This window comes from Ischnura elegans (assembly GCF_921293095.1).
Source record: "Ischnura elegans chromosome 13 unlocalized genomic scaffold, ioIscEleg1.1 SUPER_13_unloc_2, whole genome shotgun sequence".
NCBI classification, from domain to species: Eukaryota; Metazoa; Arthropoda; class Insecta; order Odonata; family Coenagrionidae; genus Ischnura; species Ischnura elegans.
The window spans coordinates 4,366,665-4,383,008 of NW_025791658.1; the positions used below are offsets into that span (position 1 = coordinate 4,366,665).

At 38.3% G+C, this 16,344-nt stretch overlaps 2 protein-coding genes across 4 annotated transcripts in view; one reads left to right on the forward strand and one right to left on the reverse strand.

Annotated features, from left to right (window-relative positions):
- Nucleotides 1-533: 533 nt before the first annotated feature.
- Nucleotides 534-15,568, reverse strand: LOC124172644 (trichohyalin-like). Its single transcript, XM_046552091.1, has 4 exons — nt 15,445-15,568; nt 13,950-14,030; nt 6,672-6,869; nt 534-1,024 (listed from the first exon to the last, which is right to left on the reverse strand). The coding sequence occupies exons 2-4, from the start codon at nt 14,027-14,029 to the stop codon at nt 706-708; spliced, it is 597 nt and encodes a 198-aa protein (XP_046408047.1). The 5' UTR covers nt 14,030; nt 15,445-15,568; the 3' UTR covers nt 534-705.
- The window catches only part of LOC124172643, a 32,548-nt gene continuing 31,178 nt past the window's right edge, over nt 14,975-16,344 (forward strand). For all 3 annotated transcript variants that reach the window (XR_006868229.1, XM_046552090.1, XM_046552089.1), the window contains exons 1-2: nt 14,975-15,098; nt 15,178-15,275. The gene's annotated coding sequence lies outside the window, so the exon portion shown is untranslated. The remainder of the gene's footprint in view (nt 15,099-15,177; nt 15,276-16,344) is intronic.

The window sequence follows — 16,344 nt, forward strand, 5'->3', positions numbered from 1 at the left end:
ACGTTACAGCAGATAGTGCAAAATCATGTCAGGTGACCAACACCGATTTCTCTGAAAGTTATATATGTGAAAGCAGTATCCTTATGATGAACAATGATGACTTTATCTCAGCTCAGAACTGTACTGTTATAAAGTTACTATCCTTTGAACATTGCAGAGTCAGGCCTCAAGAGTAAAAAATGAAAAATCACATAAATGCTGATTACTAAAGAACCATGGCCCGTAAAGCAGTGGTTATTGTTCTATTTTGAAGAGAATTCATTTATGCACATTCTGGCATAACTTAAAAATCATTTGAAGCAATAATAAACAAATAGGACTTGTTTAAACAATGAAAATTAGTCATTATTTAACAGTTAATTACTAAAAAAGGCCTCCTTCTATTTTCTTTAAAATTTCTCAGTGGGTAGTTTAAATGTTCTGCTTTCAACAAAAAAATAAAAAAGGTAGTATTTATATACTTTTTGTTTTAAGGCATTTTAAAGTTACGCATGTTTTCGACTCTTTTTCACCAAGATTTCAAGGGGGCATACCTTCAAGGGGGAAAAAATGAAGTTTAGTGTAGGATCACCATTGTAAAAATGAATCTTTGAAGCTTGAAAAGGTTCAGCAAAAGGCAGAAACGTATACTCTAGGCAAAAATAGAACGGGGGACAGTGTAACAGCTAAGCTATATACGAGGTACATTTCCCTACAGCTTAGTGATTAAAAGAATACGACGGTGATGGCAAAGACGAGGATTATCAAGAGGACGATTGCTAAGAAGGCAGTGTCCTTGATCCCTTGAAGCTTCCTCCGCCTCTCCCCCTCCGTCATATCCAAGCGGAAGCGACTTATGGCGCGCTCCGTCAACAGGATGTCGGCCTCGTGCCTGAGCGCCCTCAGTTTCTCCAGCGTGCGCTGCGTCTCCCACTGCTCCATGAAGTCCTGCTCCCTGCGCCGCAACTCCTCCTCCCTGCGCATCACCTCGGCGATCACGCGATCCTCCCACTCGCGGGAACGCTTCTCGCGGTTTGCCTGCGAACTGAGCAAGGAAATATAGTACATTCGGGTTGATTGGGACATATCGGGACTTGTGCACTTTGCCCCAATTAGGCGAACTGTCATGTATATGGGCATAAACAAACGTTGAAATGATAGAAAGAAGACTAAAGAATGTTTATAATGCGACACAAGTTTATTAAAATATTAATTTGATTAATAACTCAGCGAGTTTAGTTAATTCATTATCATTTTAAAGAATTATAACAATTTAGCTAAAAATATTTTTCACAGCCTCAGGCGATGCTGAATGAATGTCTTTTACTAAGCCCTGCTAAAGAAAAGTCCTATCCTCTTGCGGATACTATAAAAAAACAATGCTTTCAAAATAGGGCAAGAATAGGAACATTTGTGAAAAATAAGAGTAAATCTAAGGAGGAAAATAAAAAATAGTATTCTGAAAACAAAAAATTTTAATTTCGTCGCGAGTACAGAGTCTACGTCGCCAACTTGTGGACCAATAAAGCGGCATAGGCTGTCCCAATTAAGTGGAGAATACTCTGGGATATTCCTCTTTTGGGTTCTGTTCTTCAAGATCTGCCCCAATTAACCCTTTTGCTGCTTCAATAGATTTTTCATCGGTTCCATTATTTTGCCTATTAGCCAGAAAAAAATGAATTGAATCATTCATTTGACGTCGCTGAATGTCGCCGCACGAATGGACGTACTTCCGCTAGAATTTCGAGCAGATGACAGCACCTACGACCAAAGGAAGGGTTTTTCGAAAACGTAGATATTTACCCGTATGTCGTGTTGAAAGGAAAAGTTTTTTGAAAGTCGTGGAATATCCCCGCATGTCGCAGGCAATAACCATAATGTTTTTTGCGGGTATTCCCGCTTGTAGCAGCGAAAGGGTTAAGCGGCTGCCCCAAGTAACCAGTGGACCCATTAAACGGAATCTACTCTATGATCATTTTTTTTTGGAGGTAAGCAAAGCAGCAGAAGATGTTAATCAGTTATCTAAGTAAGGTTGATACGAGGGAGGAAGTTTGTTCAACCTCAGAGAGCTCAGCAAAACACCATACAAGCGACAGGCAGGTTCTGCACATGAAGGGCAATTGCACATCCTCCACACCACACGCTCAAGTAATTTCTGACCGCAAGTTGTCGAGTACCAAACTTTTTGATGTCTTTTTTGACGAACCCAACTTGTTTGCATGCCAAGGACTTACTGTGCTAAAATCACATACACATATATGTCCATCTGATGAATAGGGTAGTTTCCTTCATCAAAGAAAACGAAAGGCGTTGATTGCGATCGTTACCCACCATTAGTGTATTCATAATATACAAATTATTTCGTTTTATAAATACCGGTTTTGACGAATGGCAATGGTCAATTTTAACCGCATTTGAAAAAGGCCAGATTGGCGCCCATGCGATGCCACTCCACTTGATGTCACAGGGACCTAGTTTCTACACAAGAGGATAGGAGTTTTACATCATCTATGATTACCAATGCATGCATGAGGCAAAGAGCTCAGGGAAGCATGTCTTAATAATCACCTATTAAAACTGGCTAAGGTCGGAAAGTTTCCTTCATTTGATAAGATAGTGTATTCATAATACACAAATTATTTGGTTTTTGAAATACCGGTTCAGACGAATGGCAATGGTCCATTTTTATCATCATTTGAAAAGGGCCAGATTGGCGCCCATGCGATGCCACTCCACGTGACGTCACAGGGGCCTACATGCTATACGAGTAGATAGGAATTTTACATCGTCTGAGATTACAAATGCATGCATGAGGCACAGAGCTCAGGGAAACATGTCTTAATAATCAACTATTAAAACTGCCTAAGGTCGGAAAGTTTTCTTCCTTTGATGAGGTATTAATAATCCATAATTAAGCCAAGCGCCACCTGCTAGCAGGGTACTCTGCTTCCTGCTAGCAGCCTGCATTGCCGCGGCGCACACATCCTCACCCCAAGGTCACCACACACGGCGACAGCGGGAACCAGACTGACATCATAAGGGCTTTTCCCAGCATTCATACTTAGCCGTCATGTTTTCGCGCTCTTGAAAATTTTCGCTTTTCATTTAATCGTGAAAAATAGATATTGTCATTTAAAAATCGGGTCATTCCACGTCAAATCACCCAGAAATTTTCAAAATGACACCCACCGACTCGGATTTTAATGAAATTTTTGTCACTAGCTACTATCACCTATCTAATGACCCATGTAAAATATTTCCATGAGCATGATGCAGCTTTTGTTTATGAAACCCAACAAATAATATTTTGCTTTGTTAAGGAAAAATTTACTTTAGTCAAAAAATTGAGTTACTTTAGTGATGGTTGTGCAGGACGGTACAAGAACTGCAAAAAATTTCTCAATCTTTGCAAGCATTACCAGGATTTCTCCTTAATGTCATCATGGACATTCTTTGCTACAAGCCATGGAAAATCCCCATGTGATGGAATTGGTGGTACTGTTAAGCGTCTAGTTGCCTGTGAGAGCCTCCAGAGATGTTCAGGAGATGCCTTAAACACATTGAAGTGTATTATTTAAATAATTTTATTTAAATTAGTATTTCCATTTATCCTCTAATGCACAGTAAGAGTCTAATGTATTTTGATACCAATTTTTCCATAAATGAAACACTTGAAAAATGGGTAAATTCCAGGAAAAAAAGCATCATTTCACATTTCTGAGCCATTTGGACTCTTTTCCCCTCAGCTGCCACACGACAAGTATTGTTATTAAAAACAATTGTATGAACAAGAGCCACATTCACTAGACTACGTGTTTGGTCTTACATTTACTGACCAATATTTCAAATATATCCTCATGAAGGTATGGATACATTTATACTTATTATCTTACAGTACGTGTCCAAAATCCCTCTCACGGGGGCAGAAAAAAAAGTAAAACCTGAAATACTCATGGTGGCAGTCAAAACACCACCATTTTTATTTCACAGTATATTGGAGCACATATTAACCTTCAATTTAAAAAAAATTGGATGAGTTAACTGCTGTGCCTTTTGGTGATAATTCTGAAAATATGAAGTAATGTTTTTGAGCTAAAAAAATCGGCTAATTAACAACTGTTGACATCATTTTGGCTAACATAACAATGCAAGGGGAATAAAAGATATTACTATGGAAGCTATGTACTTGGATAGACAAGGGGTCAAAATTTCATTCAAATATATTATGTGGTTTCTGAGTTATGAATTTTTACCCTGTGCCCTGCACTCTGGAATTTGACTCCCACGAGCACCACTTCTGAGCCAACATCTCAAACTTCGACTCCTCATATCTTGCAAACTATGAGAGTGAGAGAGGAAATATTTTACATGGGTCATTAGATAGGTGATAGCAGCTAGTGACAAAAATTTCATTAAAATCCGAGTCGGTGGGTGCCATGCCTGGGTGAACTGACATGGAATGACCCAAATTTCTAAAAGCGTGAAATGCGTATTAATACCTACGTAGGTATTAATAATCTTTGTTTAAGCCAAGTGCTACCTGCTAGCAGCCTGGATTGTAGCGGCGCTCATAGTCTCACATCAAGCTGCAACCAGAATGACGTCACACGGTCTCTACTTAGCCATACTTAGATGTCGCATTTTCATGTGCTGGAAAATTTTCACTGTTCACACATAAGCTAAAAATAGATATTGTCGTTCAAAAATCTAAAAGCGTGAAATACGTACTCCAGGAGTAATAATCTTTCGATTTAAGGCAATTAAAAAAATAATAGGAAACTACCCTATTCTGTACGCCGGGAAAGCCTACGATCATTCTTCGTTTTAGTTTAGTTTCCCTTGCCATCCCGGCTACTTTGAGATTGCATGTAGGAGGCCCGAATCTATCCCGAATAAGGCTATTTCTGTTGCCACTTCCGTCGCATTTTAATCGGTTTTCAAAAATGTCCGCGGCGCGGTGATGAGTGCGATGCGATCCACTTTTTTCTAATACTTTGCAGTACGTATACTGTTTGTCACGGCGAGGTATAGCATTGAAAAGTACTGAATTTAATAGATCACATCATTGCATGTAAAAATATCTGTTTACACCCCTTAATATAACTTTTTTCTCCCCGAATTTCGGATCAATTTCCCCGTCAGCGACACGGGTGGCGACTTTTGTAAACTCATTAAAACACGCGGTGGGCGAAAACTCGTAGACTGAGGCCGACTAGAGGAACCTCTTTTGTTTTATTCGTGCTATGACAGCTCATCAAAAACAACATACAAGCGACAGGCGGGTACTGCGCGTCCTTCGCGCCACACGCTCAAATCAATTCTGACCGTAACCTGTTAGTTTAAGGTCAGCAGCAATCTCATTAACTACACTGCCTCAATTGATTATTCCACCAAGTGTGCACCGCGGAGGGACAGCTAAAATACTCACCGAATAGCTTCAGCATTGACATGTCTTGACCTTTATACCGATAAAAGAGAAAGGTGTTTTAAAACACTTTGGATAGAGTGCGAAACATTATGCCCATTCCCATTTAAAACATGCACACTTAAGGTACTGTTCTGATCCATGACAACGCCCGTCATCTCAACACTGATGTAGCCCAACTGCTCCTTGAGCAATTTCAATGGAAAATTTTCGATCGCCCGCCGTGCAATACAGACCTAGTGCAGGGGGACTTCCATCTTTACGCTGAAATGAAGATGTGGTTTTGGATGGAAGCGTTTTCAAACGGACGATGAGCTTCATGACAATGGCAAAATTCGTAGGAAATGGCAACATCCTTTGAAGGAGGTATAGTAAAGCTGGTCCACAGGCACGACCAATTCCTCTATCTCCAAGGCGATTGCGACGAAAGCACACCACGAGTGTGCATGATGTTTGGATGCGAAATAATTTTCGTCCAATCACTTTGTCTTCTGATCATGACCCTCGTACATAAATTGCGTCACGTGGAGTGGCATCGCATGGGCACCAATAAAAGAGAATTTGAAAAATGTACAGTGGCTAGTATGTGAAACAGTTGGAAACATTACGTCCATTTACATTCAAAACAAAAGAAGAGACACGCTGACTTCTGGAAGTGTTCTGATCCATGACAATGTCTGCCATCTCAGTGCTCATACAGCCCAACTGCTCCTTGAGCAATTTTAATGGGACATTTTCGATCACCCGCCGTGCAATTCCGACCCAGTGCCGTGTGACTTCCATCTTGAAATATTACTGCTTAATGGTTTATCCTGATTAATGTAAAAATCCCATTTAGGTGTAATTTCTGAGTTATGGTTATATACTTAAATTAATTATTATGTACGTATGTACTATTCACTGCGGGAGGTGTATCCGTGATCACCAAGCACGGTCGTGCACTGCGAGGCTTGGAAAATAAGAACATTGTGATACCGTAAATGCAGCTAGTGCGTGATCATTTCGTTTTACGAAGGGGATTCTAACGGAAGTAATAAGACTGGTGCATCCCAGCATTAATGCAGTAATTCCGATGAATTTCAGTCCGATTTTATTTTTTTCATAAAGATCGCGGAAAATATTGAAGGTGAGTGGAAAATCTCGCACGGATAATCAGCAAAACGGATAATCCACTACACGGATAATCCAAAAAAACTGATATACCGCAGCCGGATAATCGGGAGTCTGCTGTAATATGAAGTGTTGAATTTCTCTTCACAAAACTCACGTTTGTTCCATCTCGTTCCTGCGTCTCATCGCCTCGCGCTCATATTGTATCTCTTCGTCCAGCCGTGTGCGTTGGCCCTCCATCATCTTGTCCATGCGCTCACGCAACTGCATCTCGCGCGCCCGCGTCTCCTTCTCCCTGTCTCTCACCATGCTCATGACGCCCAGCACCAAATCCTGGCCGCTCCCATTGGAGACACTGCAGACGATGGAGAAATGATTAGATTACGGTCAATTGGGAGATATGGGGACTTGTGCACTCTGCCATAATTAACCTTTTCCCTACCGTACACGTATATATACGTGTGGACGTTTCCTGACCCGGGAGACCACGGGCGTATATATACGTGTGAGATTTTCCCGGTCAAGAAAACGAAACCCGTATATATACGTTTTCGAGCTCTCCCCCTTTCAGGACGGTCGTGGGTTTAGGTCGCCTTTGTCTCGGGACCCAACGCTTCGGAGTTTAGGATTAACCCTCCGAATCCGGGAGCAGGTACCCGGACCCTTCGTCTTTTATAACCTCTCTCAGCGGTAAGGGACAGCGGTCATACAATTGTTTATAGAGTCAATTTTCGAAATAAATATTTGTTCATTTCTCAAGAAATATAAACTAAGAATTGAATTGTTTGTCTTTTGAGTAGCGTTTACAATTTTTAAACGAAATTCTACGACAAATATTAACTTATATCTCGAGTTATGTATAAACATCAACATGGAAATTGTTGCTGCGTTAAATGCTTTGATAATGGCCTTAGAACTTCGTTTAAAATTTGACAATGCTCAGATAAAAATGAGGAATTATATTCAATGTCTGTAATTTACGTGCAAGCAACAATTATCCATTTGCTAAATACATATAAGCAATACATAAGTTGACCGCGAACCAATGCCGCAGGTATGGTCGTAAACCCGGAAAGGAGGGAGCACAACTACTCTTTGAGTCCGAGATAATACGGAGTCCACCCGTGGAGGGGTCGAAAAAGGTTCAGCGAGACCCTTCTCAACGAATGCCCTCCAAAAATGCTCCGTACCACGAGAAAGAAGAGTCTCTTGGGGAGCGGTACAGCAGTCAAGCTAAGACGAAAACTCCGCGGTCTCGAAAGGGTTAAGCGGCTGCCTCAATTAGGCGAACTATCCCGTATATGGGCATAATCAAACGTTCAAATGATAGAAAGAAGACTAAAGAATGTTTACAATGCAACATAAGTTTATTAAAATATTAATTTGATTAATTAATCAGCAAGTTTAGTTAATTTATTAACATTTTTAAAAATTATAGCAATTTAAATAAAAATATTTTTCATAGCCTCGGGCGACGCTGAATGAGTGTCTTTAACTAAGTCCTATTAACGAAAAGTCCTATCCTATTGTGGATAGTAAAACAACAAGAGGTTTCAAAATAGGGCAAGAATAGGAACATTTGTGAAAAATAAGAGTAAATCAAAGGAGGAAAATATTTTAAAATAGTATTCTGAAAACAAAAAAAATTTAATTTAGCCGCGAGTGTAGTGTCTACGTCGCCGACTCATGGCCCAATAAAGCGGCATGCTGTCCCATTTAAGCGTAGAATACTCTGGGATATTCCTCTATTGTGTTCTGTTCTTCAAGATTTGCCCCAATTAAGCGGCTACCCAAGTAAACGGTGGACCCATTAAACGGAATCTACTGCACTCAAGGTTGTCCAGCCAATGAAAGCAGAAAAATTCATGCACTCTCCGTCCCCTGATGTTAGCTTATGTATGATATGTTACCATTGAATAGGGTGGTTTCCTCTTATTTCTTCATTGACTAGAGCGAAAGATTATTACTCCTGCTGGATGTATTACACCCTTAATTAGATTGTTAAATGACGATATCTATTTTTGCGATTAAAAAAAAAATGAAAATTTTCAAGCACGCATGAAACCCGATGGCAAAGTATGAATGCTGGGAAAAGCCCGTGTGACGTCATTCTGGTTCGGGCTGCCGCCGTGGGAGGTGACCTTGGGGCGTAGATATGTGCACCACTGTGATGCAGGATGCTTGCAGGTAGCAGAGTACCCTGCTAGCAGGCAGCGCTTGGCTTAAATAAGGATTATTAATACCTTATCAACTGAAGGAAACTTTCCGGCCGTAGGCAGTTTTAATTGGTGATTATTATGAGATGTTTCCCTGAGCTCTGTGCCTCATGCATGCATTGGTAATCTCAGACATGTTAAACTCCTATCTACTTGTATAGAAACTAGGTCCCTGTGACGTCACGTGGAGTGGCATCGCATGGGCGCCAATCTGGCCTTTTTCAAATGAGGATAAAATTGACCATTGCTATTCGTCTAAACTGGGATTTATAAAACCAAATGATTTTTATATTATGAATGCACTAATAGTGGGTAACGAATCGCAATCAATGCCTTCCCTGGTGAAAATGAACTGTTCAGGAACCGTTCAAGAAGCATTAAACGAAGTGTTCAGAACCTGTTCACTAAGTGTTCATGAATTGTTCGGGAACCGTTCACGGACTGTATTTTGGCCCATTGAACCGTGACGAACCGTTCCAATAAGCTGTTCAGCAGGCGTTTCCCAGCTGTTCATGAGGTGTTCAGCTGTTCATGGAGTGTTCTGTAACTGTGCAGGAAGCGTTGCACAAAGTGTTTAGAACCTGTTCCCGAAGTGTTCATGAACTATTATTGAACCGTTCACGGACTGTATTTTGGCCCATTGAACCGTGACGAACCGTTCCAATAAGCTGTTCAGCAGGTGTTTCCCAGCTGTTCATGAGGTGTTCAGAACCTGTTCCCGAAGTGTTCATGAACTATCATTGAACCGTTCACGGACTGTATTTTGGCCCATTGAACCGTGATGAACCGTTCCAATAAGCTATTCATGGGGTATTTTCCTGCTGTTCATGAGGTGTTTTCAGATGTTCGTGAAGCATTCTTTTAACTGTACAGGAAGCGTTTACCATAATACCAATGATGATTAACATCTCGAAGTGTAGGTCTGACAATAATAATTGTGTAAATAACAATTGTGAGAATAATATGCAAAATTGTTTACCAACATTTCGATATATTCCTTATACCTTATTCTGGGCTATGAATGATAATGGTTACATTAAATTGATACATGAAGGCAAGGGTGAATCCAGGATATTTTTCTGGGAGGGGCACATGGGTGTGACAGGCAAACAGTCTTCTCACATTTGAGATTTAAAGGGTAACAATATGCATAGAAAAATTACTGTACAATATATTTTCTTTATCTTAACAAGATACTTATTAATATAAAATTACGTAAATGATTGAGACTCCCAATTAAACAAAAAGAATACTAAAAATCTTGTCTATTTTTCAAGCGTCTAGGGGGGGGCACCTGCCCCCCCCCCTAAATCAGCCTATGCATAAAGGAATGAAAGGTTATTACAATGTTTTGTTACAATAAAAGAATATATGTAAATAGAATTCAATTTTACATACATAATATGCCAAAATTCTTGTCTCTTCTTTTACATTTGTGTACAATTGCATTCTTTCTGTATTTTTTGTGACCTGCAATCCTAGACATTAATCATCATTGGTATAATTGTAAACACTTCCTGTAAAGTTAAAAGAATGCGTCATGAACATCTGAAAACACCTCATGAACAGCAGGAAAATACCCCATGAATAGCTTATTGGAACGGTTCGTCACGGTTCAATGGGCCAAAATACAGTCCGTGAACGGTTCAATGATAATTCATGAACACTTCGGGAACAGGTTCTGAACATTTTGTGTCACACTTTTGGAATGGTTCTTGAACAATTTATTTTCACCAGGTATGCAACCTTTATCATTCATAACAATTGTATATCATTCTCAGACCTATACACCAAGACATTAATCATCATTAAATAATTGAGGTCAAGAAAAAGAAATCCATTTAATAATACCAGTGTTTGATTAGGAAGCTGTGGTAGATATGTTTACAAACTGTAGCTAGGCTGAACTGAAGTGTTGCATACCAATGAAACTAAACTGTTCAGGAAGAGCTCTCAAGTCTTTGGGAATTAATATTTTCAATCTTCTGGGGTTATTTGCAGTACTTTTAGTTATTGCACAAGCTCAGGATTGTATTTGAAAGTCACACATTCACCACTTTATTTACTTTGCTCACATTATTGTTGTAAATGCATAGCAACCTCAAAACATTTGTACTTAAATATTTACACTTTTATTAAAACTGTCAATGTAAATATATATTACCCTCATTATACCAATTTGGCAATTTTTGCACATTTCACCAATAACTCAGCATAAACATTCACACACAGTTAAAGCACTTTTGAATTTTTGAACATATTAGCCCTAATTTTAAATGTCTTCCCTTATAATGCACTCATTCATGTTTCTTCTAATTCATGCTTATCATTTATGCAAAATAGTGAATCATGAATAGCATTAATTAAATTTTACCATTAGTAACTGTGGAAGAAATGGGTTGGGCTCTTGAATTTAATAATCTGTTCAGGAAGCGTTCTTGGCCAACTGTGCTGAAGCCGTGCACAAGACGTTCATGGGCCTTTTGTGGATAGAGCGTGTGAACAATTCCCAAACACTTCATGAACGGCCTAGGAAATTTGTCAAGTTCTAAGTCAATATCTGATCCTAATTTTGCTAGCAAAATTATGAACACAATGATGGTTGTTTTCCTTAATTCATGATAATATGTTAATGATCATCAATAATTTAAAATAGTGAATCATTGCTAAATTATTTCATTTAGTAACTGTGGAGGAGATGTGCAGAACTAAAATATATGTTCATGAAGCGTTCATGTCCAACTGTGCAGGAGCCGTGCACAAGGCGTTCCATTCATGGGCCGTTCGTGGGTACCAGGTTAGAGCATGAGAACAATCCCCAAACACCTCATGAACAGCCCAGGAAATTTTTCAAGTTTTAAGTCAATATCTGATACTAATTTTGCATAGAAAATTATGAACACAATAATGGTTGTTTTCCTTATGATCAATTATGTAAAATAGTGAATCATGGATAAATTATTTCATTTAGTAATTGTGGAGACAATGTGCAGAACTAAAATATATGTTCATGAAGCGTTCAGGAAGCGTTCATGTCCAACTGTGCAGGAGCCGTGCACAAGACGTTCCGTTCATGGGCCGTTCGTGGGTACCAGGTTAGAGCGTGCGAACAATTCCCAAACACTTCATGAACGGCCCAGAATATTTGTGAACCGTTTGCACAGTACGTGCACAGCTTATGAACAGTTAAGCGAACAGTTCATTTTCACCAGGGTTTCGTTTTCTTTGATGAAGGAAACTACCCTATTGCTGGAAGCATTCAGGCACAGCCTGAAACCCAGCTTAGCGAGTCCTCAGGGCTACTCCTAGGCAACAAAGCCCGACCCTCCCACCATTTATGACGCAGGAATCCGTTGCATAGTAGTTACGTTTTCAATCATTTTTTCAGTGATATGTTTTATTACATACTACTATGTTTATATACTTTGAAATGAATTCTTCATTTTGTTCTGTGCCCAAGCAATTTTTAAACGGAATTTTAGTGTTAAAAATAACGGACTTTCGGATTTATATAGTCTTATTACCTTATATTTACTAACTTTGTTGTTATTAACGCTGGAAACCCGTTTAAAATTCCACAATGCTTAAAAAAACGTTAGAAATTCTTTTAGAAGAGTAAATCATTTAAAATCAACAACAATATTTCGTTTAAGAAAACACTGGTAATGCATTAAGTTGACTGTGAATTTGTGCTATGATAGTGTTAGAGGGTGAAGTCCAGTGGCAAGGTGAAGGGATGGGTTTATCTGTGTCCTAATTCTGAGGGACGAAACTACCAGGGTAACTCCACCCCAAAAAAGAGCTCCGTAAAGAGAGGTTTAAAATATTCTCATGCTACTCGTAGCACGAAAGCGTTTTCATATTGTAGGCGCCGGCAGGAAACGGTTAAAATCATGTTAACCACTCAATGTTGGTATTCTGACTGTAAAAATTTGTCAGTTTCGGAACAGGAGGGCGCCAAACATTTCCAGGCATTATTAATATATATAATTATAACAACATTAAATTCTTATTATAATAAAATACTAATTTCACTTACCCATTCTCTAAAGATAAATAATAGATTAAAATTCACATTGTTTTTAGTAATTTTATCTCTAGGAGGGTTACCCCCATTCTTAGGGTTTCTACCAAAATGAATAATTATTCAAAATTGTCTTTTATTTGAAAGAACTTTATTAATTATTATTAATAGGGAGGGTGCACTGGGATACAACCCGGTGACCAATCGGCTCCCCTAGTACCAACACCAAAAGGATTATATCTGTATATTTTTAAGATTTAGAAATACATGATTGGTATACAGATTTGCAAATCTGTATAATATACATATTTTATACATATCTGATTATCATGGTCCTTGATGTGTACCAGAATCTTTAAAATATACAAATAATATCCTTACGCCGTAACCAGGGATCATCAGATATGTATAAGATATTTATTTTTTTATTTATGTATTTATTTAAGGAGTTGCTCACATACAGCATTTCTGCCAATTTATAGTGACGCAGTAACAAACATAAAATTTGAACATAAAAAATTTGAACAATGAGCACGGGCATATGACAGTGAAGAACAAAATAGTAAGCACGAGGAAAGGGAGGTTTATTTATTAGCCGAGGAATGGCACATGGCGAGTTTGACAAATGAGTTCAAAGGCAGAAAAAAGGAACCAATATTGGCTGGTAATGAATTAAGCAGGGAGCAAAGGCAGTGTTGGAGTGAGCGCTTAACAAGGGATAGTCTAGGGATAGGTGTATGGAGTAAGGAATGTGTACGAGTGGGTCGGCAAGGCACTCTGAAATTGATGGATGAAAGCAAATCAGGACAATCAATGTGTGAATTTAGAATATTGTGAATAAGTTTTAGGTCTGTTTTAATCCTTTGTTGGGAGAGATCAGTCATTGATAGGGAAGATAAGATATGTTTACATACTTTACAAATTTACGACGAGTTATACGTATCTAATCTATATAAAATCCATATTATGGCAGCAGATATAATATGTGTAATATCTAGATATTATCTGTGGGGTAGAGGACATTTGCATGTATTTTATACAGATATAATATGTATGCAGTGTATACTATGATACGTATTACATCTAGATGTAATCCTTTTGCTACCTGGGTAGGGTCAGCATGGGCCTGCTTTAAAGTAATAGTAACAGTAATAATGCCCTCATTTCAAGAAGTTACTCATGGAAGCGCTCTTACCTAATTCCATCGTCATACACGTCTGTGCATTCAGGAGGCTGCCTTTTTGCCAGTTGCATGCTTTCGGTCCAGTCGTCCATCCTATGGGAAATAAGAAATTACACAGTAGACATTTTTGTAACTATTTTTGTAATTCGTATTTAAAAAATCCGTCATATAGAGAACTGTGAAAAGTTGAGAACTTGTGGAAAATACACTGCACCACTGAAAAGTACAACATTGGGTAATGATACCTTTGCGGTAATGGTACCAAAATTTTTTAATAAAATACCGGAAGACCTATTAAAGTTAAGAACAAGAAGAGAAAAAAAAAAAGAATTAAGGAATGGTTGGAAAATGATTTTAAAAATTGGGGATGATTGAAACAAATTCATTTACTTTAGGATATAGTAACATTTCTGTGTTATATGAAATTGCTATTTTTCAAACATTTCTAAATTCAGTAAGAGTGATTGTTTGCAGCTCTCTTGTGTATACTGTATCAAACTATGTAAAATTATAAATCTGTTTTGGTTGGAATATGTTAATCTAAATTACTATATCTTGATGTATTCTTTGATAATATTCTTTATATATGTATATTTATGAATACTTTTGTAAGTACCAATCGAAAATTTGTGTGGAACCCACTGATAAGTCTAAGTGGCTTAGCGGGACCCAGGTGGATGAATTAATATCTACCCTTTTATTGTACATTGTATTCTTTTATCAATATTTAACTTTTTAATGTATATTGTATTCTTGTATAAATAAATAATTCTTGTATTAATTATTACTATTATTAAAATAATTAATATGATCAACGTTAATACGAATATCTCATTACCATGAAGCAATGCCTTAGTCCCGACGAAATCATCGAGGAGAATTATTTGGAATAAATTTCTATCCATCCGGAGAAAACTAAATGCCAGCAATATACCGAGCATAACATGTTTCACAATGTACTATTTTTGAAAAACCGCGGATTAATTCGCCCCTGTGTGGCAGGCAATCACATAAGCATATTTTGGGCGAGCTTTCACGGCACGCAGGTGGCGCGATCACAGCTCGTAACTCGACACCTTGCTTGTGTAAACAAGTGTTGACAGATTACTGATTATTAAGGAGTCCATTAGAATTTGTCTAGCCAGGAATTGAATACTGATTGTAAGTTTTGAGTACGACGTCGCATTAAATTAAATTACAGTTACGTTGATTAAGACTCCGTGAAAAATTCTTCCAACAGGGGATAGATACCGGGAATCCACGCCTGCCTGAATTCGCTGAAATAAACATGACATCAGAACTGACTCGTCATCTCTGCCTCTGCATTGAAGGGAGTGGGTGAGTTTCGTATTTGTCTATCAGTCATTTTAGCGGTATTTCAAGTGTGGTATCGGTGCTGTCGAACTCTGGATCCTCGAGGGAAAGTAGCCATAATAATCGCCACGGTAAAACTCCCATCTCTCTTTACTCAATACTTCATAGAACTCAGTAAATTTTTCATACTTACGTGGCTACTTATAAGGTTCCTTCGGTCTACACCTCGGGACGTGATACGGGTATGGTATTGTTACTTATCTTCGCCTATTACAGATTCTTGTGTTATATCTTGAGTGCTGGAGTGAATTTATCCCAAAAACTAAACCTCCCTACGCTTTTTTTGGGGATTCGGCGATAAGGAATTTTGTCTTGTGTTCAATTATCTGATTACACCAACAGATACAGTTTTTGGCATTTGGAAGTTACCTCGTATTATTCGCGCCACGTTGTACGTTCAACCTGCCTTGCCTAGTAAATCTTCTGCATTCATAATTCTTTCTGTAATGCCATTTTCTAGGTACTTCTCAGGCGTAATTTGGTTCATAATGTAAGGGTCACGAAATAATGCAGTTTTACATGTATCATGCCGGTGTTCCTGCTGTACGAATTTTACGATAACTGATTCTCTGCTGAAATTTTCACGTACATATACTCAATTTTTATGTCTATAAAAATGGAGTAAAAATAATTGTCTTTCATTTTTATTGTTTTATGCTGTTCGTAATGGAAACAGCAGCCCTGGAATCACCAGTATTTATCAGAAAACTGAACAGTTGCCTTGCAATACTCATCGCCTTCCATGAAATAACTTTCGCAGATGTTTAGCTTGTACAAATACATAAACTATAGATAAGAACAGATTCTCTTTTATGATCATGCTTTTGCGCTTGTGGGGTGGTTCTAAGGTTTGTGTTTGTGTTCATTCACATGCTAATTTGCTCATCCTCATCACTGGTCCTTCTATCGAATCTTTTCACATGTTATTATCTTATTCTCTTTCACATCATTCTACATGTGTTCCATGTATTTTGTCGAGGTCTTCCTTTTCCATTCTTGCCATTTACTTGTCCCTTGATGATTATCTTCATCA

Excerpts from the sequence above, each read along its gene's own strand:
- LOC124172644 (XM_046552091.1), bottom strand. The coding sequence starts at position 14,029 with ATGGACGACTGGACCGAAAGCATGCAACTGGCAAAAAGGCAGCCTCCT. Across the intron at positions 6,870-13,949 it reads GTGTATGACGATGGAATTAG|TGTCTCCAATGGGAGCGGCC; the intron begins GTAAGAGCGCTT and ends CATCGTCTGCAG. Across the intron at positions 1,025-6,671 it reads AGGAACGAGATGGAACAAAC|TTCGCAGGCAAACCGCGAGA; the intron begins GTGAGTTTTGTG and ends TTCCTTGCTCAG.